General features: G+C 36.9%; 1 protein-coding gene across 1 annotated transcript in view; it reads left to right on the top strand.

Annotated features, from left to right (window-relative positions):
• ANKRD31 (ankyrin repeat domain 31) overlaps nt 1-27,617 on the top strand; it is a 132,115-nt gene that overhangs the window by 96,208 nt on the left and 8,290 nt on the right. The window contains exons 22-24 of the mRNA XM_036849202.1: nt 2,359-3,358; nt 10,109-10,249; nt 18,020-18,122. Of these exons, the coding sequence (XP_036705097.1) occupies nt 2,359-3,358; nt 10,109-10,249; nt 18,020-18,122 (1,244 nt within the window). The remainder of the gene's footprint in view (nt 1-2,358; nt 3,359-10,108; nt 10,250-18,019; nt 18,123-27,617) is intronic.

The following is a 27,617-nucleotide window of genomic DNA, read 5'->3' as shown; positions in this document are numbered from 1 at the left end:
AAAAAAAAATAGGAATGCTTTAGAGTTTTCAGAATTTATCTATTTTTATCTACAATAGGCCTAGAATTTCTTAAGATTACAAATGTTGCTTAGGACCAGAAAAGGACTTTATGAGGTCATCTAATCTTTTACCTCCATGAGGAATTATACTTCCTAGAAAGATGTTTTTCTACTTTATTACTTGAAATGTTCAGAAAAGGACATTTTACTATCTTAAAAAGTTGTCTACAGCCATGAATTTTATGAAAGCCTTTCTGGTCATGAATCCCGTAAGTAAATTTCTTTCCTTAGTAAACTCACATTTTTTACATTAAAATTTTTTCTTTTATGCTATCACAAATGTTCTTCTAAGCAGTTTAATCATGTATATTTTGTGGTTTTGTGTACTTCTAAACTCTCAGGGTCCTTAAAGAGTTTTATCCTGATTATATTGATTACTTACCTCTTATCATCCTTTTTTTTGAGAAATTTGTTATATATTTTTTCTTGTTTTGAGCGTTATTTTTTTTAGTTTTTCTATTTTTTTTCTTTTTTCTTGCGATGAGAACTTTTAAGGTCTACTCTCTTAGCAACTTTCAAATATGTAATACACTATTATCAGCTATAGTCACCATGCTATATATTACACTCCCATGCCTTATTTATTTCATAACTGGAAATTTATCTTTTGATTACCTTCACCCATTTCACCCACCTGCCACCTCCACCTCCACCAACCATCAATCTGTTCTCTGTATCTATGCCTTTTTTGTTTTTGCTTTAGCTTCCAAATATCAGTGACATCATACAGTATTTGTCTTTCTCTGTCTGACTTTTTTCACTTAGCATAGCGCTCTCAAGATCCATCCATGTTGTCACAAATGGCAGGATTTATTTTTTTTATGGCTGAATAATATTCCTTTATGTATGTGTGTCTTCATACTAATGTTGCTATTAGCCTTAAAATCTTGTAATCTAAAGAGCATTTGTATTTTCTGTCTGAACTCTTTGTTTCACATAGTTTTAAATGTGATATTAATTTCTTCTTTCTTCTCCTCTATCTATCCAGCTTCTTGCATTTTATACTACCAGTTATTTGCTAATCTGATTTCTTCTTGATGCTTCTTCCACTTGTATCTACTACTTGCTTTGACATCCAGTCGGTTGGAGTTCAGTACCAACAACTCTAAACTGTGTTAGGAGAGACAAGTACCTATACTATTGCTTTCTCTTAAAACAGCTGCTCTAAAAAGATGGTCCCTGAGGGTCCCTGAGACCCTTTCAAGGACTCTAAGAAGTCAAAACCATTTTTATAATAACATTAAGATGTTATTTGCCCACTTTTGCTCTCATTTTCTCATAAGTGTACAGTGGAATTTTCTAGAGGCCACATGGCATGTGATGATATCGTCACTCTAATAGCTAATGGAATGTGCACTTGTGTAGTCTTGTGTTTTAAAATTTTCTGTCTTATTTTCTAAAACAGTAAATATTGATACATATAACTCAAACAAAAGCTCTTTGCGTTCCTCAGTAATTTTTAAGAGTATAAAAAAGTCCTGAAACCAAAAAGTTTGAGAGCTACTGGAACCAAAGTGTCCAATATCCTGAAGATCAGTGTGGAATAGGTGAGTATAACCAAAAGACAGGTGTGGATGAGCCAGTTTCCTCCCATTCAGTCTTCAAGCCCCTGAGAGACTTGGTTTAAGGAGGGCACACAGGATAATGCTTATCTGGGTAGTCACTTCAAAGTACCTCACTACAGATTCAAAGTACAATTATTGGGTTGGCCAAAAAGTTCATTCGGATTTTTCCGTAACATCTTGCGGAAAAACCCAAATGAGCTTTTTGGCCAACCCAATACAATAATTACTTGATGAATTGACATTTCTCAGGTCTAGCTTACTTATAATTATTCACAAAACAATCTCAGTCCTCCATAAGTAAGGGAATTTGGGTGGAACTTACCCCCAAATTTTCCTTCTTGATACACCATTTCACTGTAAACAGGTAAGCAAATTCCAAACTTAAAGAATGGTGTTGCTCCTTGGCCATCAATTTATACCTTCCAACTAAAGGACTACTAGGTATCTAGATAAGCAACCCAAGTTTTGTTTCTCTTTTAGGGCGGACTCACAACTGATAAGTAATGATGTGAATATAAATGTGGATAACCACACTGTCACCTCCTAAAAAAGGCAAACTTATTTACCTCAAGTAAAGCAACAGTTTTCTCTCAAAGAATATACATTGCAAAGATAGACTCTTGTGTACTTTGAGCTGATTAAATTGACACAAAGTATAAAATCTAAATGATTGCTAAAAAAAAAAGTTTTCTACTGTTTTTGTATTTTCTCCTCTTTCTGTTTCTTCCTACAGGGTGTCCATAGAGTCATTTAAGCATGGAGTCCTGAGAGAGCAACTAGCTAACTTGGCCACAAGGCAGAAGAGCCTTTTACTTGTAGCAAAAAAACAGAAAAAAATAAGCCAGAAAATTCAGAACTATAAGAATGTTAGATCTTTGTCTGGTCTTAGTTTCAAGAAGCTGCCATTGAGCTCAGAAATCTCTAATGAAAAGGACAGCCAAGAGTTTACCAGTCTGGAAAATTCAGTACAGCCCCAGTCAGGTTCATTTTCTCCTGTCAGCCTTGTTTGTGGAAGCGTGCAGGAAACACAGTTGTCTTGGGAAATTTGGCATGACAACCAGAATACCAACACTTGCCTAAATTCAAAGACAGTGAGAAGGGAAGAATTTTCTGGAAATGAACTGAATTCTAAACAAAGTGTCAGTGACTGTACCTTAGATAGATTATCAAAATCCAGACTTTCAGATGGCACTAAGAAGATTAAATTACAATCCCAACCTATTTCTTTTATTGCTCAAGCAGAATATTCACAAAAAGAAAATGATCTTACAGATACTACAGCCAAAGGGCATGAGTCCTTTAGTCCTTCAGCAGTAACTGGCACATTAAAGATTTCAGAAACCGCAAATGTATGTGCCCACAATGATGCCAGTCCATCAACTGTTATTTGTGATCAGGCTCTTTCCAATTGTGATCCAAAAAAAGGAAACAGGAAAACAGCTTCCCAGCAACCACACAGGGGGACATCAGAATCCCTGGTACATCAAGGGATTGATGTCTTTGGCAGTAATACGGGGCATCAGGTGAAACCTTATCTTAAAAAATCAGCTCTTGCTGTTCCACATGCAAATGATAGTCAGAGCTCCTCCTCCTCTGGGTCTGGCCGTCAACATACTATAAAAAATCCTTCAAAATACAGCACAACTCCTAAAAAGAAATGTATGCAGATAAAGGATCTGATATTGCTAGGAAGAATTAATCCGGGAAATAATATTCTGGAATTCAAAACACAGGTATCCTTTTTTTTCTCTAAAATTATGTAAATTTTACAAGTAAGTGAGTAAATGTTGCTGTCACATAGTGTTTAGCTCTAATTAGGGGAATAGGGTTTGGCTGGGCTTCTTGAATGGAGAGATTGAACCATTATATCTTAGCAAGTGAAATCATGCTTCTAAAATTGCCCTGTACATTTTAGTCACAAGCACCTTTAGGCTCTCAGACCAGAATTAGTCAGTTTTACTGCAGCAGGAAAGATTTAAGAACAAAATAAAAATAATAAATTGGAGCTGTGTTTGGTTCCAAAGTTTTGGGAACTACCAGTGTGTACTGCTAAAGCTTCCCCTAGTAAGGGTTAAGTATAAACTCATCTTCCATAGTAGCTCAATTTAGAAACAGAAAGTGACTTAGAGTTTGGGTAAATATAACTGAAAACAATATCACATATGCATAATAACAGAAGAGGAAAAAAAAGGTTCTGCTAGAAATGCCTACAAAGGAGGCTTCCTTTCCCTTTTCCCCCCATTCAGTTTTTGAAAGATGATATAAGAGTGGCAAAGATTGCAGGGTACTGGAATGCTGCTTTGCTTGTGGACCAATCCAACAGAAAACCAATCCAAGCTAATTGGAATTTAATCTAAATGACCCCTTTTTTCAACCTTTTCCACTTCTGGATTATAAGACTTTTCCTAGTTAATAAGCTTTATTTATAAGTTAGGAGCAAAAAAATTTAATTTTAAAGCTCCAAGCTATAGTTTAAACACTAAATTAGCAGCTTGATCTCAGATCCCTTGATGTTCCTGTTTGCTTGCCTGTCAACCAATTTATTGCTAAGTAGTACCTACTTCACATTAGCCAAAGCAACTCAAATTTCAGTTATTAATTGGTTACATTAACTAAAATTTTGACAGCTGTGGTTACTTCTCTAGATCAGCAATAATAAAATTCTAATATGATTTTTTGTATTTCAGCTATTTTTAACAGCTTTATTGAGATACAATTGATATACAATACACTACACATATTTAAAGTATATAATTTGACAAGTTTTGACGTATGTACATACGCAAAGTATAAAATCTAAGTGATTGCTAAAAGAAAAAAGTTTTCTACTGTTTTTGTATTTTTTCCTCTTTCTTCCTACAGGGTGTCCATAGAGTCATTTAAGCATATTGGTCTGTAGTTTTCTTGTATTGTCTTTGGTTTTGGTCTCAGAGTAATACTGGTCTCACAGAATGAATTCCAAAGTGTTTCCTCCTCTTCTATTTTTTGGAAGAGTTTGTGAATTTGTATTAAGTCTTTTTAAAATGTTTTCTAGTAATCAGCAGTAAAACCATCTGTACCTGGGCATTTTTGTTGTTGTTGATAGTTTTTTGATTATTAATTCAGTGTCTACTTTTTATAGTTTTTTTTTCAGATTGTCTATTTCTTCTTGAGTCAGTTTTGGTAGTTTGTATCTTTCTAGGAATTTGCTCATTTCATCTAATTTATTGGCATACAGTTGTTCATAGTGTCTCTTATAGTCCTTTTTATTTCTATAAGGTCAGTAGTAATGTCCACATTTTCATTTTTGCTCTTAGCAATTTGAGTCTTCCCTCTTGCTTTTCTTGGTTAATCTAGCTAAAGGTTTGTCAATTTTATTAATCTTTTCAAAGAACCAGTTTTGATTTTGTTGATTTTCTCTATTTTTCTATTGCATGTTTTACTTTTTTCCACTTTAATATTTACTATTTCCTTCCTTCTGCTTGCTTTAGGTTTAGTTTGCTGTTCTCTTTCCAGTGTCTTTCGTGTAAGTTTAGGTTATTGATGTGAGATCTTTCTTCTTTTTCAATATAGGCATTTACACCTATAAATTTCCCTCTAGCCCACTGCTTTTACTGCATCCCATAAGTTTCAGTATGTTTTGCCTTCATTTTCATTCATCTCAAAGTATTTTCTCATTTACCTTTTGATTACTTCTTTAACCCATTGGTTATTTAGGAGTATGTTGTTTGAGTTCCACATAATTGTGAGTTTCTCATTTTTTTGTTATTAATTTCTAATTTCATTCCATTGCTCTTAGAGAACATACTTTGTATTATTTTGGTCCTTTTAAATTTTCTGAGACTTATTTTGTGGCTTAGATAGTGTATAGCCTATGCTAGAGAATGTCCCATGTGTACTTGAGAAGAATGTATATATTCTCCTATCATTAGGAGAAGTTTTCTATAGATGCCTGTTCAGTCTAGTTAGTTTATAGTGTTGCTCAAGTTTTCTCTTTCCCTTTTGTGATATTATTATTATATATATTATTGATATATCTGTAAATGTTATAAACCCAATAATTCATTGTTATAATTATTACTTTATAAAATTTTGTGACTTTTAAAGAAGCTGAGGAGAAGAAAGGAGAGCAAGTTTATATTTATAACTTTTGATATATTAACCTTCTTATTTATCCTTGCTGGTTCTCTTTATTTGTTCCTGTGGATTTGAGTTACCATATGGAGTCATTTTCTTAGCCCAGTAGAACTTCCTCCACCCACCTCCTTTGTGCTTTTGCAAATATATATGTATTATATCCCTATTGTTTTGTACAATTGTTTTAAAAATCAGTTAAGCAAAGAAAAAAGAAATGTGCGTTTATACTGTCTTTTATAATATGTGATTACTTTTACTGATGCTCTTTGTTTTTCCATGTGGATTCATATTATCATTTGGGGGTCACTTGATTTCAACCTGAAGAACTTCCTTTAGTATTTTTTGTAAGGCAGGTCTGCTAGCAACAAATTTTCTCAGGAGAGGTCTTTACATCACCTTTATTTTTGAAAGATTTGCTGAAAATAGGATTCTTGGTTACAGGTTTTTTTTTTAAATTTATTTATTTTATTTATTTATTATTTTGGGCTCTGTTGGGTCTTCGTTGCTGCACATGGGCTTTCTCTAGTTGCAGCGAGCGGGGGCTACTCTTTGTTGCCGTGCACGGGCTTCTCATTGCGGTGGCTTCTCTTGTTGCAGAGCACGGGCTCTAGGCACGCGGGCTTCAGTAGTTGTGGCATGCGGGCTCAGTAGTTGTGGCTCGAGGGCTCTAGAGCGCAGACTCAGTAGTTGTGGCACACGGGCTTAGTTGCTCCGTGGCATGTGGGATCCCTCCGGACCAGGGCCCGAACCTGTGTCCCCTGCATTGGCAGGCTGACTCCCAACCACTGCGCCACCAGGGAAACCCTGGTTACAGGTTTTTCTTTGTGTACTTTGAGTGTGTTATTCCACTGCTTCTGGCTTTCATTGTTTCTGATAAGAAGTCAGTTGTTAATCTTTTTGGGTTTACCTTGTAAGTGATGAGTCATTTTTCACTTGCTTCTTTCAATAATTTCTTATTGTCTTTGACTTTCAGTATTTTTACTATGTATCTATTTATGGCTCTCTTTGTGTTATCCTTATTGGAAGTCATTGACCTTCCTGAATATGTAGATTAATGTTTTTCAATAAATTTGGGAAATTTTTAGCCATTATTTCTTCAAATATTTTTTCTGCTCCTTTCTCCTGTCCTTTTGGTACTCCCATTATGCATATGTTGATGTGCTTAATGGTGTCTCACATTTCTCTGAAGCTTTTTCATTTTTCTTCACTCTTTTTTCTTTTTCTTCTTCAGCTTACATAATCTCTATTGATCTCTCTTCAAGTTTACTAATTCTTCTGACATTGAAAATCTGAGCCTCTCTATTAAATTTTTCATTTTAGTTATTGTACTTTTCAACTCCATAACTTCTTTTTGTTTCTTAATAAATTGTTTCTTTATTGATACTTTCTGTTTGATGTGATATTGTTATCATACCTTGCTTTACATCCTTAATTATGGTTTCCTTTAGTTCTTTGAACATGTATATAAACGGCTGTTTTGAAGTCTTTGGTCATTCTCACAGGCAGTTTATGTTGTTTTTTTGTTCGTTTATTTTGCTGTATGTGTCATACTTCCTGTTTCTTCACATGTCTCATAATTTTTTGTTGGAACTGGACATTTTAGATATTTTAGAGTAGGTAATGTATTGTAGCAAGTCTGTATATCGATCCCCATCTTTTCTTACGTTTGTTATTGTTCCCAGGCAAAATATCTGTGCCATGGCTCTGGAGCTTAGGGCAGGAACATGGCAACTTCTCTCTGAATGATACCCCTGCTTTAGGATCTGAGCATTTAGTGGAAAGGGACACACTAGCCTCTTGCCTTTTCAACTTGCCTCTCCTGACATGAAACCACCACCTTACAAGCCAGGGCAAGTGTGAGCAGGACCCCAATAGTCTCAGTAGCACCTTGCCAAAGGTAGAGACTCTGTGTCACCAGTACAGGTTAAACAGAAGAAAAGAACCCCCACCTCTTGGCTGCACTTGCCCACAACTTGGACTTAGCAACAGATAGCTGAGGCAGGATGAGAAATATTTATGTCCTACCCCTACCAAGAAGGTAGCCCTCTGACTGGCAGTTTTAGGGAGAGAGAGTGCAGTGCTCTTGGCTGTAGCAGTCAAGGGGAGTCTCCACCTCACTGTGGGGGGAGGAAGGAAGCAGTCTTGGTTCAAATATCACTGTTTCTCACATTTTTTAAACCTAATTTTCATAGATTTTGTTGAATAGATGTGTCTTCACTTACTGCATGCCCTTATGACCATTTTCAGCAACTTAAAAATTTTTTTAATAGTTCTTACCTGGAAGTGGATCCTCATACCATCGTGCCAGAAGTCAATTCTAGAATACTACATTCAATGTGACTTTTTATATAGTTAGTTTAAATCTGTCATGTGGTATTTGTTTTCTATTTCTCTTATCTCTCTCTCTTCCTTTTTTCATCTTTTTATGCTTTATCCCCTTTGTTCGTTTATGAGCTGTAACTTTCTCTCTTTTTTTTTTTTTTTCCACACTGTGCATCTTGTGGGATCTTAGTTCCCCAACCAGGGATTGAACCCAGGCCGCAGCAGTGAAAGAGCCGAGTTTCAGCCACTGGACCGCCAGGGAACTCCCAGCTATAACTTTCTATTTTAGTCTGCCTTTAGAGTTTATGGTATCTGTTTTTAACTTCTCACAATCTACCTTTAAGTGATATTATACCACTTCATGTATACTGTTGGGTGAGCCAAAAGGTTTGTTCATTTTTTTCCTTAAGATGGCTCTAGTAGCACTTAGTTGTCTTTAACTTCATTTGAAACAGTTTTGTTAGATTGTATGTGACAGCTGTCATATCAGTGTGCATTTAAAAAAAGACTTATCAAAACGTGAATTTTTGTGTAGCCATTTTAATATTGAAGGTGGAAGAAAAAAATCAACATTTTCAGCGTATTATGCTTTATTATTTCAAGAAGCGTTAAAACACAACTGAAATGAACAAAAAGATTTGTGCAGTGTATGGAGAAGGTGCTGTGACTGATCGAATGCGTCAAAAGTGGTTTGTGAAGTTTCGTGCTGGAGATTTCTCGCTGGACGATGCTCCAGGGTTTGTTGAACTTCTTGAATCTCTGGTTTTATCATTGCCTCAAATTTGGAAAAATTTCAACCATTATTTCTTCAAATATTTTTTCTTCCCTCCCCTCATTTTTGAATTCCCATTACATACATATTAGGCTGCTTAAAATCATTCCACAACTCACTGTGATGATCTTATTTTTAAATTCTCTTTTCTCTGTGGGTTTTTTATGCCATTTCTATTCCTGTGTCTTTGAATTCACTAATCTTTTTGTTTGCAGTGTCTAATCTGTTAATCTCATCCAGTGTATTTTTCATTTCATATGTTGTAATTTTCATCTCTAGAAGTTTGATTTGAGTCTTCTTTTATATCTTCCATGTCTCCATGTAACTTTTGGAACATGTGGAATATGACTATAATAACTATTTAATGTCCTTATCTGCTAATTCTAACATCTTTGAGAGTTGTCAGTCATTTTCAATTGATTGCTTTATCTCCTCTATATGGATTTATTTTCCTACTTGTTTCTAGGCCTGTTAATTTTTTATTGGATCCCAGAATTGTGAAATTTATCTTGTTGGATGCCAGATATGTTTGTATTCTTAAAAATATTTTGGATATTTGTTCTAGAATATAGTTAATTTACACAGAAACAGTTTGATCCTTTTGGGTCATGCTTTTACAATTTGTTAGGCAGGATTGGAGCAGTGTTCAGTCTAAGGCTAATTATATCCCTCTACAGAGGCAAGACTCTTCTGTGTACCTCCCAATGCCCCATCAGTTTTGAGGCTTTTCTAGTCTTACTATTGGGAACAGGTGCTATTTCTGCCCTTTGAGAATGCCAGAGAATGCCATTACCTCTAATTCTTTGAAGTAGTTCTTTTCCCAGGCTTGGGTAATTTCCTCACACACATGGCCAATCACAGCTCAGCAGAATACTTAAAAAGGATCCCCTGAAGATCTGCAGAGTTCTCTCTCTCTCTATTTCTCTCTTCTTCAGTACTCTGTCCTGCAAACTCTAGCCATCATGCCTCCCTAGACTATGCCTGGATGCCCTCTCCCTGTACCATGACCTCGAAACTCTCAAGGCAGTGAGTTGGGACAATTGTAGAGCTCACCTCATTAGTTTCTCATTTCTCAGGATCACTATACTTTGTTCCCTGATGTTTGGTATCTTGGAAACCATTGTTTCATATATTTAGTTTGCCTTTTTTTTTTTTTGGTTGTGTCATGTGTTAAGGTAAATCTGGTCCCTGTTACTTCATCATGGACAGAAGCAGAAGTTCACATATTTCAGATATTTTTTAATCCTAATTTTTGTATTACTTTTCACCTCAGGAGACAACCCATAAAGCCAGTGTTTTATTGAATGGCAAAATTAAGGTAGAAAATGGTCAGATTTATCAAAACCCAGTCATCTGGCTCAAGGATCTTCTAGGAGCTGACAGTTACGTGACCTGGAATTATGCTTGGAGTAAGGTGGGTCATTCTTAAGTTTATCTTTAACTTCATATTCAAATGGAAAGGTACATATTTTTTGATGATAAAACTATTTCCTTTTTTTAAGGAATTTGAAAGTTCTCCAAATTAGTTTTGTCCTCATGCATCCCTTCTGCAATATGCTACATGCTTTCTCCCACAATTCCTATTTGCCAGAATTCCCCACAGCAGGATTGCACAGCTAACTGAGCCTCTCCTTCCTTGTTCCTCACCTAGTCTCAGAAAATTGAATGCCCCTGATCTTCCCCTCTTGTCCCTGCCACCTCACCTCCACAGTGATTGCAGGTCCCTGTGACTCCACATAGAAAATTTGGAACCACTGGTGAATTGATAACTTAATATGTTACTAGTATTCTGATAAAATAAAGCAAAATTTTCCCCTAAAGACGAAAGTTATGATAAAGGGGCCTAAGATACACAGAAGTTATGGTGCACTTTTATGTTTGAACATAGTGTTATCCATGAATTGCTAGCCTCCCAAAAAAATATTTCTGAATTTTTATTCAGATTTCCCAGACTTAGCGGTCTCCCCCTCAGTTCTGTGTTCTGAGTTATAAGCCCAGTTTAATAACCAATTTGAAGAGTATCAATGACTGACACCCTTGAGGTCCAGTGATCAGCCACCTCCAGATGTCCTTGGCACCCCTTCAGGGAACAGTATTGCAGTGATTCACCCAGGAAAGTGTGAGTCATCAGACAGTCACCATTACTGTTTCACAGAATTGCAAATACCTTCAACCTCCATTAACCATTACAGTAAGTCTCAGTGCACCAGTAATAGAAGGTGGTTTCCTCTCGTTTTTTGTCCAACTCAGCTCTGCCCACTCTCCTTCCTAGCTCCTATCTCAGTCTTTGTCCCTAAACTCTGCATTCTGGTCTCCTAGACCTCTGTTGCAGGTGCTTCCAGAACAGTGTTTCAGGTCCTTCACTTACATGAGCACATTTTAAATTTTCTCTGCTTTATATTATAGTCTCTCTGTGTTCCTTTTTTCCTGTATTATTATTTTTTTTTATTTCCCACCTCTGGAGTCACCAGGCCATCTACTTTCAATTCAACCTGCCTAATCCTTTCCATGGATTCATAAATCGTATTTGCATATTAGTAATTAACATTATACCCATGGAAATCCCTTTTTATTACAAAGTTTCTTAAATTCATGATAGATGATATTGTTTTGCTGAAACTGAATCTATGCTCACAGTGTGAATATGGTACTAATTGCTGTAGCTTAGGTTCTTTTGAGCTTAACATGCCTGTGGCCCACTGATGATGACTCAGTCCTCCCACTCTTTTTCTCTATTGGAACTACTGCATTTTCTGCTTTTGAATAGCTGGCTGTGATATCATTTGGCTCTCACTCTGTACTTATATGCCTCATTTACATATCACATTGCCTCTGGTCTTTTCTCATTAGCCATGTCAATTGGAGTCATATTGTTTAACATCTATGTGATAGTGAAGCCAAATACAAATGTGGGCACTAAAATTAGGGCAATTCTTGGATGTAAGATACTCATACAGATTATCTGAGCAAGCTTAGATTTTTTTTTTTTTTTTTTCTGCTTTTTTTTTAAGATTTATTGATTTTTTTATTGATTGATTGATTGGTCGCTATGTTGGGTCTTAGTTTCTGTGCTAGAGCTTTCTCCAGTTGTGGCAAGCGGGGGCCACTCCTCATCGCGGTGCGCGGGCCTCTCACTGTCACGGCCTCTCTTGTTGCGAAGCACAGGCTCCAGACGCGCAGGCTCAGTAGTTGTGGCTCACGGGCCTAGTTGCTCCGCGGCATGTGGGATCTTCCCAGACCAGGGCTCGAACCCGTGTCCCCTGCATTGGCAGGCAGATTCTCAACCACTGCGCCACCAGGGAAGCCCCTAGATTTTTTTTTTAATTATCCTAAAAATGGAAATAGTTTCAAAAATTACTGTAGGACACTCATGTACTTCTAGTAAATACCACAAGCTGAGAAACACTGCCCCAGTGGGTTTGTTTACAATTTTTTGAAGCCTCTTTTAAAATTTACCACAGTAACCTCTACCCCTCTTGTCTTGGGGTAACTCCTGAATTCACAGTCACTTCTTGATAGGAGGCTTTTTGCTACCTCAGTAAATGTGAACATTTCTACCAACTAGTTCCTAGTACAGTGGTGGGTCTATAGAGCCAGGACTGGTTGGTTGTCGGGCAAGAAATGCCAGAAAACTAGGTCTTGTCCTACATCAGACAGAAAGACACAGCCACTAGACACGGAGATGACTCATACCTCGTACCCAAGCAGCTGAGCTGCTGTACAGCTTTGCCAAGGGAATCCTCATGCGTACTCCACTGGACATCACTCACTCCTCTTGCCGCTTCAGTCTCCTGAAGTGACCTAGTGCCTGTTCAGTTTGAGGTCTATTCATTGTTATCCTTGTTCATTAAATCACTCCTACCTTGTGGAAAATAGATTTTTAACTCAGTGGATTTTCTTAAAGCTGTGTTCTTTGAATGTGTGAATTATCCCTAGTGATATGTCTGGGACCTATGGGGTCTCATGACCTCTAAGGCTACTAAGGTAAAATTTTACCCAGCACTAACTGATAAAAATATACTTTAAATCTGAGACATAGGTGAAAACATACTGAGCCTACACATTGATGAGTGCATGAGGTGTGTTGGATATTGTCAGGGTGATAATGTGAACAAAATCCATTCTTTCTTCTTTTTATATACTTGCAGGTAAACTTTATTATTTCTGAGGTGTAGCTGATTTCAGCTGTACAACATAGTCATTCAAAATCTTTACAGATTATACTTAAATTTATTATAAAATATTGGCTATATTCCCTGTGCTGTACAATATATCCTCATAGCTTATTTATTTTATACATAGTAGTTTGTACCTCCTAATCTCCTACCCCTATCTTGCCCCTCCCTTCTTCCCTCTCCACTCTGGTAACCACTAGTTTATTTTCTCTATCTGTGTCTGTTTCTGTTTTGTTATATTCATTCATTTTATTTTTTAGATTCCACATATAAGTGATAACAGAGTATTTGTCTTTCTCTGTCTGACTTATTTCACATAGCATAATACCCTCCAGGTCCATCCATGTTGTTGCAGATGGCACGTTTACATTCTTTTTTATGGCTGAGTGATATTCCATTGTACATATATACCACATCTTCTTTATCCATTCATCTGTTGATGGGCGCTTAGGTTGCTTTCATATCTTGGCAACTGTAAATAATGCTTCTGTGAACATTGGGTGCATGTACCTTTTCAAATTAGTGGTTTTGGTTTTTATTCAGATATATACCCAGGACTGGAATTGCTGAATCATATGACAGTTCTATTTTTAGTTTTTTGAGAAACCTCCATACTGTTTTCCACTGTGGCTGCACCAATATACATTCCCACCAACAGCATACGAAAGGGTTCCCCTTTCTCCACAGCCTTGCCAACATTTGTTATTTGTGTTCTTTTTGATGATAGCCATTCTGACAGATGTGAGGTGATACCTCATTGTGGTTTTGATTTGCATTTTTCTGATGATTAGCAGTGTTGAACATCTTTTCATGTGACTGTTGGCCATCTGTATGTCTTCTTTGGAAAAATTTCTATTCAGGTCTTCTACCCATTTTTTGACCAGGCTGTTTGTTTTTTGATATTGAGTTGTATGAGCTGTTTATACATTTTGGATATTAACCCGTTAATACTTGCAAATAGTTATATCATTTGCAAGTATTTTCTCCCCTTCAGTAGGTTGTGTTTTCATTTTGTCGATGGTTTCTTTTGCTGTACAAAAGCTTTTAAGTTTAAGTAGGTCCCATTTGTTTATTTTTTATTTTGTTTCCTTTGCCTTAGGAGACAGATCCAAAACAATATTGCTCTGATTTATATCAAAGCGTGTTCTGCCTATGTTCTCTTCTGGGAATTTTATGATTTCCAGTCTTACATTTAGGTCTTTAATCCATTTGGATTGGTATATGGTATGAGAAATGTTCTAATTTCATTTTTTTACATGTAGCTGTCCAGTTTTCCCAGCACCACTTATTGAAGAGACTGTCTTTCCTCCATTGTATATTCTTGCCTCCTTTGTCCTAGATTAATTGACCATAAGTGCATAGGTTTACTTCTGGGCTCTCTATTCTGTTCTGTTGATCTGTGTGTGTGTTTTTTGTGCCCATACTGTTTTGATGACTGTAGCTTTGTAGTATAATCTTAAGTCAGGGAGTATGATTCCTCCAGCTCTGTTCTTCTTTCTCAAGATTGTTTTGGCTATTCAGGTCTTTTGTGGTTTTATACAAATTTTTAAATTATTTGTTCTAGTTCTGTGCAAAATGCCATTGGTATTTTGATAGGGGTTGCATTGAATCTGTAGATTGCCTTGGGTAGTATGGTCATTTTAACAATATTAATTCTTCCAGTCCAAGAACATGTTTTTCTTTCCATTTGTTTGTTTCATTTTCAGTTTCTTTCATCAGTGTCTTACAGTTTCCCAAGTGCAGGACTTTTACCTCCTTAGGTAGGTTTATTCCTAGGTATTTTATTCTTTTTGATGGAATGGTAAATGAGATTGTTTCCTTAATCTCTTTCTGATGGTTCATTGTTTTTTTTTTAAAATACATTTTTATTGGCGTATAATTGCTTCACAATGCTGTGTTAGTTTCTGTTGTACAACAAAGTGAATCAGCCATATGCATACATAGTTCATTGTTAATGTATAGAAAGGCAACAAATTTCTATATATTAATTTTGTATCCTGCAGCTTTTCTGAATTCACTGATGAGCTCTGGTAGTTTTCTGGTGGTGTTTTTAGTATTTTCTATGTATAGTATCATGTCATCTGCAAACAATGACAGTTTTACTTATGTGTTTCCAATTGGGATGCCTTTTATTTCTTTTTCTTGCCTGATTGTTGTGGCTAGGACTTCCAATACTGTGTGAATAAAAGTAGCAAGAGTGGGCATCTTTGTCTTGTTTCTGATCTTAGAGGAAATGCTTTCAGCTTTTCACCATGAGTATGATGTTAACTCTGGGTTTGTCATATGTGATCTTTATTATGTTGAGGTATATTCCCTCTGTGCCCACTTTCTGGAGTGTTTTTATTATAAATGGATGTTGAATTTGGTCAAAGCTTTTTCTGCATCTATTGAGATGATCATATGATTTTTATTCTTCAGTTTGTTAATGTAGTATATCACATTGATCGATTTGCAGACATCAAAAAATCCTTGCATACCTAGGATAAATCCCACTTGATCATGGTGTATGGTCCTCTTAATGTATTGTTGGATTCAGTTTGCTAATATTTTGTGAGAATTTTTGTGTCTATGTTTATCAGTGATATTAGCTATAATTTTGTGAGGTTTTTTTGTGATATCTTGTTTGGTTTTGGTATCAGTGTGATGCTGGCCTTCTAGAATGAGTTTGAAAGTGTTCCTTCCTCTGCAGTTTTTTTGGAATAGTTTGAGAAGGATAGGTGTTAACTCTTCTCTAAATGTTTGGTAGAATTCACCTGTGAAGCCATCTGGTCCTTTACTTTTGTTTGCTGGGAGTTTTTAAATTACTGATTCAATTTCATTGCTGGTAATTGGTCTATTCAGATTTTCTATTTCTTCCTCGTTTAGTGTGGGGAGATTGTACATTTCTAAGAATTTGTCCATTTCTTCTAGATTGTCCATTTTATTGGCATGTAGTTGTTTGTAGTAGTCTCTTAAGATCCTTAGTATTTCTGTGGTGTTGGTTGTAACTTCTCCTTTTCATTTCTGATTTTATTGACTTGGGCCCTCTCCCTTTTTTTCTTGATAAGTCTGACTAAAGGTTTATCAATTTTATCTGTTCAAAGAATCAGATTTTAGTTTCATTGACTTTTTCTATTTTTTAGTCTCTGTGTCATTTATTTCTGCTCTGATCCTTATGATTTCTTTCCTTCTACAAACTTTAGGTTTTGTTTGTTCTTCTTTCTCTAGTTCCTTTAGGTGTAAGATTAGGTCATTTATTTGAGATTTTTTCTTGTTTCCTGAGGTAAGCTTGTGTCGCTATAAACTTCCCTCTTACAACTGCTTTTGCTGCATCCCATAGATTTTGGATCATCATGATTTTGTTTTCATTTGTCTCTAGGTATTTTGTTTTTCTTCTTTGCTTTCTTCAGTGAACCGTTGGTTGTTTAGTAGCATATTGTTTAGCCTCCACGTATTTGTGGAGATATTTTGCAGTTTTTTTTCTTGTAGTTGATTTCTAGTCACATAGTGTTGTGGTTGGAAAAGATGCTTGATATGATTTTAGTCTTCTTAAATTGATTGAGACTTGTTTTGTGGCCTAGTATGTGATCTATCCTGGAAAATGTCCCATGTGCACTTGAATGTGTATTCTGCTGTTTTTGGATGAATGTTCAAAATCCATTGTTTTTAAATGTTAGTTGTTTGGAGAAATGACAGGTGGCATTCAGTGGCCTCATCGCTCTTTTTCCCTGGCAAGTGAGGAGGGTTTAGCATACTGAGTAGGCCAGGTCTGTTCCATTAACATTACCAAGCTTTGTTTAGTCATAGGATTGAGCTAAAAGGCTGCCTAACCATTCTGTATTCCTTAGGCCTTCCTCGCTCTGTTCAGTAACAAGCATTTACTGAGCACTCAGGATGTGCTAGACAGCATGCCAAAAGTATATATTATCATATATATTATCTCCTTTACTCCTCACAACTTAAAAATCTGGAGATACTCATTTAACAGGTGCACAAACTCAGGCTCAGAGAATTTAAGAATTTTGCTTAAGAGCTGGGACTTAAGAGTTTTTTCCTAGTATTGTCAGGCACTGTATGAAGAGCTAGAGAATAAAAAGTAATATTATACAGATCCTTCTTCAAGGAGCCTATAGTTTAGTGGAAACGGACACATTAATACATAACTTCCTTTAAGTGGGGTAAGTGCCTTGACAGAAATATTAGCACAGACTTTATGGGATCCTAGAAGAGGGTCATTACTTGAGCTTAGCAGTTATAGGAAGGCATCCTGGAGGAAGGGATGTCCAAGTTGAGACTTGCTGGTTTAACCATAGTGAACCTAGCTTCTGGGAGTATATTATTAGACTGCTCTAGAACTAAGTCCGGAGGATGCAAAGACCCTTGGTCTCAGAACATTTCTGGCAGGTGTTTGCCAGTCCTCCTCAGTCCAGCCCATTTGTATGTACATATTTCTAAGCTCTGACCTTTTGGGCTGATTAACAATAACTAAGTTCAAAAAAAAAACCAAGAAAAACAAAAAAACTTTGATATATAGACCTAAAATGCAGTTAATCTAACCAGTTGTGTATCTGATTTCTTGAAAAGTACCATTTTACTTTTATGACTTAATTTTATTAATGCAACATTAATTTTTTAAAGTTATAAAGTAGCAGGTGCTGGATTAATATTTGTTGAATAAGTGAACATATGAGAGAATTAATGATACATATCAGGGATCAGCAATTTTTTCTGTAAAGGGCCAGATAATACATATTTCAGGCTTTGTGAGCATATGGTCTCTGTCAAAACTACTCCATACTGTTGTAGCATAAAAGCAGCCATAGATGTTAAGTAAATGAATGGGTATCACTGTGTTCTAGTAAAACTTTATTTACAAAAAAGATGGCAGCCCAGATTTGGCTGTGGGCTAGTTTGCCACTACATAATGTACAACAGTCAATACTTTACTGGAGTTACAATTTGCAGGAGAAAGGTGTATTTGCTTCTTATAAAATATATGATTTTGAAGTTCTGTGTTTAATTATGTGCAGGTAACATACCAGGGGAAGGAACTTTTAAAGTATATTTCTGAGGAATTACCCTTGCCTCCAGACCCAAACTTGGTACCTCAGCAACATCAACCTTGTCTTCCAGGTATGTGCAGACCAACACCTGTTTCTTAGTTGTGGGAAAAACACACCCACATCTGCTGAGAAGGCATTGCACTTGTCTTTTTTTTTTTTTCCATTCAGGTTAAATTCACATGACATTCAAATAAACATTTTTTTTTTTAAATTTATTTATTTTTGGGTATGTTGGGTCTTCGTTTCTGTGCAAGGGCTTTCTCTAGTTGTGGCGAGCGAGGACCACTCTTCATCGCGGTGCGCGGGCCTCTCACTGTCGCAGCCTCTTGTTGCGGAGCACAGACTCCAGACGCGCAGACTCAGTAGTTGTGGCTCACGGGCCCATTTGCTCCACGGCATGTGGGATCTTCCCAGACCAGGGCTCGAACTCGTGTCCCCTGCATTGGCAGGCAGATTCTCAACCACTGCGCCACCAGGGAAGCCCATCAAATAAACATTTTAAAGTGAACAATTCAGTGGCATTTAGTACATTGACAGTGTTTTACAACCACCAGCTCTGTGTAGTTCCAAAACAGTTTCATCACCCCAAAAAGAAACCCATACCCATTCAGCAGTTACTTACCACTCCCCACTCCCTCCAGTGCCTGGGAACTACCAGTCTGCTTCCTGTCTGCGTGGATTTGCCTAGTCTGAATATATTATATAAATGGAATCCTACAATATATGACCTTTTGTGTATGGCATCTTTCACTTAGCATAATGCTTTTAAGGATTATCTACATTGTAACATCTGTCAGTACTTCATTCCTTTTTATGGCTTCCATTGCATATATATATAAACCACAATTTACTTATTTCTTCATCCTTTGATGGACATTTGGGTTTCCACTTTCTGGCTATTGGACATAGTGCTGCTATTAACAGGTGTATACATATATTTGTTTGGATACCTGTTTTCAGTTCTTTTGGGTGTATACCAAGGAGTGGAATTGCTATATTATATAGTTATTATATGTTTAACTTTTGGGGGAACAGCCATTACTATTTTCCACAGCAACTGAATCATTTTACATTCCTACCAGCAATGTACAAGGGTTCCAGTTTCCCCACATCTCCACCAAAACTTGTTATTTTCTTTTTTTTTTGTTACAGCACTCTGTTTAAACACCATTTAACTTAAATTCTAGAAGAATGACACCTTCCCTCACAATTCCTTTCTCTGAATCTGTGATGTGCTTACTTTAGTTAGATTTTTTTAAGTGTCATGTAAAAGGGAAAAATGGTATTTTTTTCCTTCCTGCAGGCATGATTTGGTTAGTTTTCCATATTTTCTAAAAATAGATCCTAGATACTAGAATTAAGTCTTTGCTTGTTAGGGTACACTAATACACTTCATCTAATGGAATAAACCTTCAGAAAACTGAAGAGAATGTGGTCTTCACCAATCAGCAGCCGATTTTGAAGTTATTGGAAAGGGCGGCACACATTTATGAAAAGCAGACATAACTAATGTTATATCACCCTTCTCTGCTGCAGTGCACCCTCTTTTTCCCCCAGTTTCCCTGTCTTAGACCAGTTGGGGACAATATATGAGGAGAGGAGGTACAAAACAGAAAATGATAATTCTGTGACAACCAGAGTCAAGAACCGAACAGGATTACTATCACAAACCCCTAACCAGGGGTTTCCCAGGGTTACTCCTTTCCTTACAACAAATCCCAATGATGCAAAGTACCTTCCTAACTTTATACTGAATTCACTCTAACCTTTGTCTCAAAAACTGGCTTCAGATTAAGATGCATTTTCCCCAGTTTTCTAAGGATAGCCTCAAAAGTATTTTTCATCATTTTGGGGAAACACATAAAATAAAACAATTGTGGGGAAGTTAAAGGGCTTAAGAAACTGGAAGGAGTTGTAGTAATTCATGGTCTTTGGTTCCTTACCTAATCTAATCTTAGAGATAGGCCAAGGAACCTGAGTTTTTAGGAGTGATTCTTATGCAGCCAGCCTGACTGTTGACTTTGAATGACTAGTAGTATCTGATTTCTTATGCAGGTAATAATTTGAAAATTCTTAATATTCAGCCCTTCACTTTGATTCCAAAGCACACCCACTCTTGTGCTTGTACACTCAAGCTTTCTGTCTCTCTGTCTCTCTTGTCTCTCTCGTCTTTCTGTCTCGTGCACGTGCGCCCACACACACTTGAAGGAAAGTCAAGCAAACCCTTTCTCCTAGTTTCTACCCTTAAGAGTCAAAGCAGAAATATATAGGTTCGTCCTCATATCAGAAAGGATATCTGCTCCTCAGATTTTCTAGCTCCAGGCACGTACTTCCAGCCCCAGCCATGCATCTTCTTCCTCAGAGGGCTCACAGTTCCTCTGCTAAACGAGCATGAAATAAAAAATGGGTTCTGAATTGCTGCTTCTGTTGCCTGCAGTATAAACAGTTTCTTGTTACTAATTTCTGTCCAGAAATCCTGAATTTTCTTTCCTTTAGATATTTCAGAAAATGTTAGTGCTAATTTGAGAACTGTGGAGGCGCCAGTATGCCAACCAGCATCTTGCTACCTTGATCTGGACCTAGGAATCTATAGACAGGTCCCTGCAGGCATCCGTAGGCTGCTGTTGAAGTTTTGTTGGAACATCCTTGATTTAGGATTCTTTTGTACCTGGTTTTGTGGTACCTGACAGAAATCCAAAGACCTGGTAAGTTAGAAAAATGTAAAGTCTCTAACCTTATTACAAGCAAAGCATTCTGGAGAGAATCTTTTCCCCTCTTCTGCATATCAAAATGTGGTCATGGAAGTTGTGGCTCTGACACCATAGAGACCATAAAGTCTAAAGGAAAAACATGTCCACGTGGATTTAATTAGCCTACTTCAGATCATGAACATATCTGTTCTCTTATGCTTTTTGATGATCACACTCTTCAGAATACTGTTTTTTGGAAAAAGTGGACTAGGAAGAGATATTTACATTTCCCATCACTAGGATGACCATGTATCCCCATTTGACCAGGGCAGTCCCTAATCCAGCAAAGTTATTAGTACCACTCCCTTTCACTTTCAGACATGCCTTGTTTAGATGACCTAGTACAGGAACCAAGCAAATAACTGTTGGAAAAAATGAAATTTGGACAAGGTGAAAAAAAAGAGAGAGAGAGAAACTTTCAGTTTTATTTAAGTTTTTAACTGTATAGTTTCTAGCTTACTATTGTGTAAATAGATAGTTAAATCTTACGTATATCACTCTATATTACAAATAATTGCTGGTTACCTAATCTTAACCCCTTGATAGACTGAGAAGATCTTTGAGTTCAGAGAGATTTTTGTGGGCTCTTGCTTCCTATTATATTCCCGATGCCTGGCATATAGTAGCTTCCAAGTAAAATGTTCATTGAATAAATGAATGAGTGAATGGAAGCATGAATATGATCCAAAGGACTGCTTATTTTAAAACTGAATTTACTTATGGTTGACTGTCCTCATAGGTGGACATTCCTAGATTTCACAGGCTATAACAGAATTTGTGGTGAAGAATTCAACAAATGGTAAATGGGATTTTGGTTAGTTAATACTATCTCCTTTTTCTGAATTAATCTCCCTTATCTGAATTTTCTGTCTAACTGTGAGGTATAAGAGTGATGGCCCTTCAGGCTTAATTTCCAAAATATACAAACAGCTCATACAACTCAACAACAAAAAAACAAACAACCCAATCAAAAAATGGGCAGAAGACCTAAATAGACATTTCACCAAAGAAGACATAGTGATGGCCAATAGGCACATGAAAAGATGCTCAACATCGCTAATTATTAGAGAAATGCAAATCAAAACCACAATGAGGTATCACCTCACACCTGTCAGAATGGCCATCATTAAAAAGTTTACAAATAACAAATGCTGGAGAGGGTGTGGAAAAAAGGGAACCCTTCTACACTGTTGGTGAGAACGTAAATTGGTGCGGCCACTATGGAGAACAGTATGGAGGTTCATTAAAAAACTAAAAATAGAGTTGCCATATGATCCAGCAATCCCACTCCTGGGCATACATCTGGACAAAGCTATAATCCAAAAAGATACATGCACCCCTATGTTCACAGCAGCACTATTTACAATAGCCAAGACATGGAAGCAACCTAAATGTCCATCGGCAACAAATGAATGGATAAAGAAGATGTAGTATATATACACAGTTACTACTCAGCCATAAAAAAGAATGAAATAATGCCATTTGCGGCAACATGAATTGACCTAGAGATTATCATACTAAATGAAGTAAGTCAGAAAGAGAAAGACATGTGCCACCTGATATCACTTATATGTAGAATCTAAAATATGACACAAATGAACTTATTTGTGAAACAGAAACAGACTAACAGACAGGGAACAAACTTCTGGTTACCAAAAGGGAAAGGGGGTGGTGGGGGAGGGATGAATTAGGAGTTTGGGACTAGCAGATACAAACTGCTATATGTAAAATAGATAAACAACAAGGTCCTACTGTATAGCATGGGGAACTATACTGAGTATCCTTTAATAAACCATAATGGAAGAGAAGATGAAAAAGAATATATATATGTATAACTGAATCACTTTGCTGTATACCAGAAACTAACACAACATTGTAAATCAACTATACTTCAAAAAAACAAGAAAAAAGAATGATGGCCCTCCACATTTTCTCAGCCAGAAATTTAAAAGAGAACTATTTCTCCTTTCCCCTCATCCAGTTTACTTCTACATATCATTTTGGATTCATGGTATCAAGAAAATCATGAGTCATGAAGATAAGTGATAAAATGACTTGCTTCAGTAAGTCAGAGATAATGGAAGAGCTTCTTATTTATTTGAGTTCTACACAAAAACTAGATAACTTGGCAACTTGAGGCAATGTATTGATGGACTCCAGGATGTTAAAATGTGGTATATTAACACATTTGAGGATATATGTTGTTTCTAATGAAAGATTGTAAACATACCAATGCTCATCTTTAAAAATGAAGTTCTGTTGATGAAATCCCTGAAATATCTATCTCTAAAGTCCTTTATAAGCTTTAAAATGGAGTGAGTCTATGATGCATTTTTCCTTAAAATTTCACAGCTTCCTCCCAAGCCTCTCTCCCCTCTGCCTACTTGGCTGTAGTTCCTCCTTTGTGTTATTGAGGGAATTTTCATTGATATTTCAGTATATATTGGAATGGGAAAAATGAACATTTCCAAAACTTCTATTACATAATGTGAACATTATGTATAAACATATTGACATATTTTTCACAAAGTTCTTTAGAAAAACATTCTGTTAATATAGATCACATTTCATTATTTTCCTGGAAAGCCAGTTTTATATGTTTATGTCCCCTGTCACCATAGTACCAAGACACTCAAAACACATGAAGCTGAATGTATTCATCTAAGCAAAACAAACAAACAAAAAAAGAGTATCTCCTGAGGCCTTTCTTTTCCCAGGCTATCATTTAATACACACTGATTATTTAATTTATAATTTTCTCTCAGGAAGATCTAACATCACTTGTTCATTTGAAAATAGAACATGCTTTTTCAGGAAAAAAATAGACTTTTTTTGTTTTTAATGAAAACGGTCTTTGACCTACTTACAATCTGTTGTGAATAAATGACTTTAAAGAAAGTTTTCTTCATTTCAGTGCTGTTATTGTGCTTCATTTCTCTGTAAAAGTATATGTAATAGAACACAAACATTCACAGGTGCTTCTGTTTTATGTGGTTAAGAACTTCTTAAACAGCCAAGGAAGATGGGTGCCTGATAACAGAGCAGAGGGTGTTTATTTCAGCTCCTGTTTAAACTCCTGATCCTTTTTCATTATTTTAATCTTATTTTTTTTCATCCTGGTATTTTATATCTACTGATAGGGGAGGAAAAGAGAAGAAAACAAATTACCTGTTGAGCATTTGCCATGTGCCAGACCCCCTGCCAGATTATTTTACATACATTAGGACATTTAGGAGCTTCTTTTTAGTAGAACTCCAAGGTTCACGTCTGTACGACAGAGACACAGAAAACCTGAACACTTTACATATAAAATCAAACCTAATTCAGCTTAAAGAACCACCTATTAATTTCAATTTTCCCCTGAACAATGAGGGCCTAAATAGTTTTAAACTTCTAAATATAATAAGTCTATTTCTTGATTCCAGTACAGTTTTCACAGATAGCTTTTTTTTTTTTTTTAATTTATTTTTGGCTGTGTTGGGTCTTCGTTTCTGTGTGAGGGCTTTCTCTAGTTGCGGCAAGCGGGGGCCACTCTTCATCGCGGTGCGCGGGCCTCTCGCTATCGCGGCCTCTCTTGTTGCAGAGCACAGGCTCCAGACGCGCAGGCTCAGTAGTTGTGGCTCACAGGCCTAGTTGCTCCGCGGCATGTGGGACCTTCCCACACCAGGGCTCGAACCCGTGTCCCCTGCATTGACAGGCAGATTCTCAACCACTGCGCCACCAGGGAAGCCCCACAGATGGCTTTTGATATTATCAATGTAAATCTGTGCCAAATTATTAATTTAGTTTTAGATATCCAATCATGTAATACTCTATCACCATATTTATCCTTTGGGATCCTTCATTTATCAGAAGACACTGAACTTTATTTTTTTTTCTTTGGCTGCACTGGGTCTTCGTTGCTGCGCATGGGCTTTCTCTAGTTGCGGTGAGCGGGGGCTACTCTTCATTGCGGTGCGCGGGCTTCTATTGCAGTGGCTTCTCTTGTTGCAGAGCATGGGCTCTAGGCACGCAGGCTTCAGTAGTTGCGGTGCGCGGGCTCAGTAGTTGAGGCTCGTGGGCTCTAGAGCACAGGCTCAGTAGTTGTGGCGCACGGGCTTAGTTGCTCCATGGCATGTGGGATCTTCCCGGACCAGGGCTTGAACCCGTGTCCCCTGCATTGGCAGGTGGATTCTTAACCACTGCGCCACCAGGGAAGTCCCTGAACTTTGTATTTAAATAGCCATAGTAGAATTTTTCCCCATCATAACTAGAGCAGATGTATTTTTACAGTTCATTAAAATTATTCTTAATCATTTTGCCTTTGATTGGAATTATATTTCTGATTCAGGATGAGAATGTATACATAAGTATGTTAATTTTCATTTATAACTAGAGCAAGTGATGTTTCATTCCATAATCGTAATGAAGTGTAGAATGCTTAGTTTGTAAGCACAAGTTCTGGAAGTCTGAGTTCAATAATTTTCAAGTTGTAAGTGAACCTAATAGATCAGCTAGTCTTGGACCTGTTTTACAGATGATGAAACTGAGAACCAGAGAAGTAAAATGGGTTAGGGATGTGTCAGAATTGAACCATCAGTGAAAATAATGAATCTGATTATTTCTGCTTTTGATATATTAAGGGAATTTTTTTCAAAAACAGGAAAATAAAAAGAAACGAAATTGAGTTATTTGTAGTGAGGTGGATGGACCTGGAGACTGTCATACAGAGTAAAGTAAGTCAGAAAGAGAAAAACAAATACCGTATGCTAACACATATGTATGGAATCTAAAAAAAAAAAAAAAAAATGTTTCCAAAGAACCTAAGGGCAGGACAGGAATAAAGACGCAGACGTAGAGAATGGACTTGAGGACACGGGGAGGGGCAAGCGTAAGCTGGGACGAAGTGAGAGAGTGGCATGGACATATATACACTACCAAATGTAAAATAGATAGTTAGTGGGAAGCAGCTGCATAGCACAGGGAGATCAGCTCCGTGCTTTGTGTCCACCTAGAGGGGTGGGACAGGGAGGGTGGGAGGGTGATGCAAGAGGGAGGAGATATGGGGATATATGTATATGTATATGTATAACTGATTCACTTTGTTATACAGCAGAAACTAACACACCATTGTAAAGCAATTATGCTCCAATAAAGATGTTTAAAAAAAAATTCATCAGCCTTACATAATTGTGTATTATCATATGTAGTATTTGTATTGTGTATTGTTTTTAAGTGTCAGTGTTCATTTGGATTTATCTACATATTTACTACTTTATTTGCTCTCTGTTCTATTTCACTTCTCAAACTTTCCATCCAGGACAAGTTTCCTTCCTGTGTTATATCCTTTAGAATTTCCTTCATTCATAAACCCTCTCTACTTTGTCTAAAAATTATTTTATCTCACATTATTTATTGCATTTTTCAATGGTCATTGAAATCTGGTATAAAAGACGTTTTCATGACATACATTAAATGTTCTCTTTTACTGTAAAAAACCCCCCAAAAAACAGGAAAAATGGGCTTCCCTGGTGGCACAGTGGTTGAGAATCTGCCTGCCAATGCAGGGGACACGGGTTCGAGCCCTGGTCTGGGGAGATCCCACATGCCACGGAGCAACTAGGCCCGTGAGCCACAACTACTGAGCCTGCACGTCTGGAGCCTGTGCTCCGCAACAAGAGAGGCCGCGATAGTGAGAGGCCCGCGCATCGCGATGAAGAGTGGCCCCCGCTTGCCGCAACTAGAGAAAGCCCTCGCACAGAAACAAAGACCCAACACAGCCAAAAAGTAATAATAATAAATAAATAATAAATAAATTTTTAAAAAAACAAACCACTGTCATTAGTTTAAAAAAGAAAAACAGGAAAAAGAACAGTAAAAGTTAAATTATTTTTAACCTAACTAGTATGTCATTTTGAAGTGCCAGTTTTGGCCACTAGATAACATGAATAGTTGCATGAGCCCATTCTTTTGCCTACTAATGAATCTATCAATTCAGTTTAAGCAGACTTGTGCAGAATATCTAAAGTCTGGCGATATTACTTAAGGGAGATTTATTTCTCCCTACCTTGTCCATAAGCAGAATGGTTCCTTAGCTGTGCATTTCCTGTTGGGGCTTAGGGACAACAAGAAAAGACAAATGTCCGATTAAATTGCTATCTTCCTAGTTGTACTGGGCTGCTAAATGTGCTACTGTTGAGAAATTTTATTTATAGATCTCAGAGGGCACTGGCTTTGCCTAGGGAATCTACCCCAAGTAAAAGTGAAAATTAAAGGGAGAAGGGCTCCTACCTGCTAATGGGGTGAATTGGTGGTTTTCACAGTTCTGATGGAAAAATTCTTTGTCACAAAGCTACAAGTAGATGTCCTTAGTTATCATTGCAAAGAAGATGGTAATTATTTGACCAAATAACAGATTAAGTTACTATCTCTCAGGGTTCTAATTTCTCTTTACCTCATTCACAAAAATTCTTTCAGTGATAGAACTTCTTTTTTAAATCCTCCTATTCCTCTTTGTTTCTTTGAGGCTCCAGAGCCACAGGTGTCTGGCCCCTTAAGCAGAACTGAACTTCCGAGCACTAGTACACTTAATCCTCCCCACAGTCAGGACTGGGAAAAATGAATAGTAGATATTGTCAGACTGCTTAAGACTATGTGTGTGTTTGCTCCTGGTATTACAGTGCCGTACCTGTCAGTTCATATTGCTGCAGATCGCAACAGCTTAGTTTTTCTAAGATCTTTCCATGGAACAGTAACAATTTACTAATGGACCCAAAGTAAAATCATTTCCTATAAAGTATATTAAATTTAAACGTTTTACATCCAGTATCTGAATC

Source organism: Balaenoptera musculus, chromosome 3 (genome assembly GCF_009873245.2).
Source record: "Balaenoptera musculus isolate JJ_BM4_2016_0621 chromosome 3, mBalMus1.pri.v3, whole genome shotgun sequence".
Lineage (NCBI taxonomy): Eukaryota > Metazoa > Chordata > Mammalia > Artiodactyla > Balaenopteridae > Balaenoptera > Balaenoptera musculus.
The sequence above is the reverse complement of the archived record's forward strand: the minus strand, read 5'-3'. Positions and strand labels throughout refer to the sequence as shown.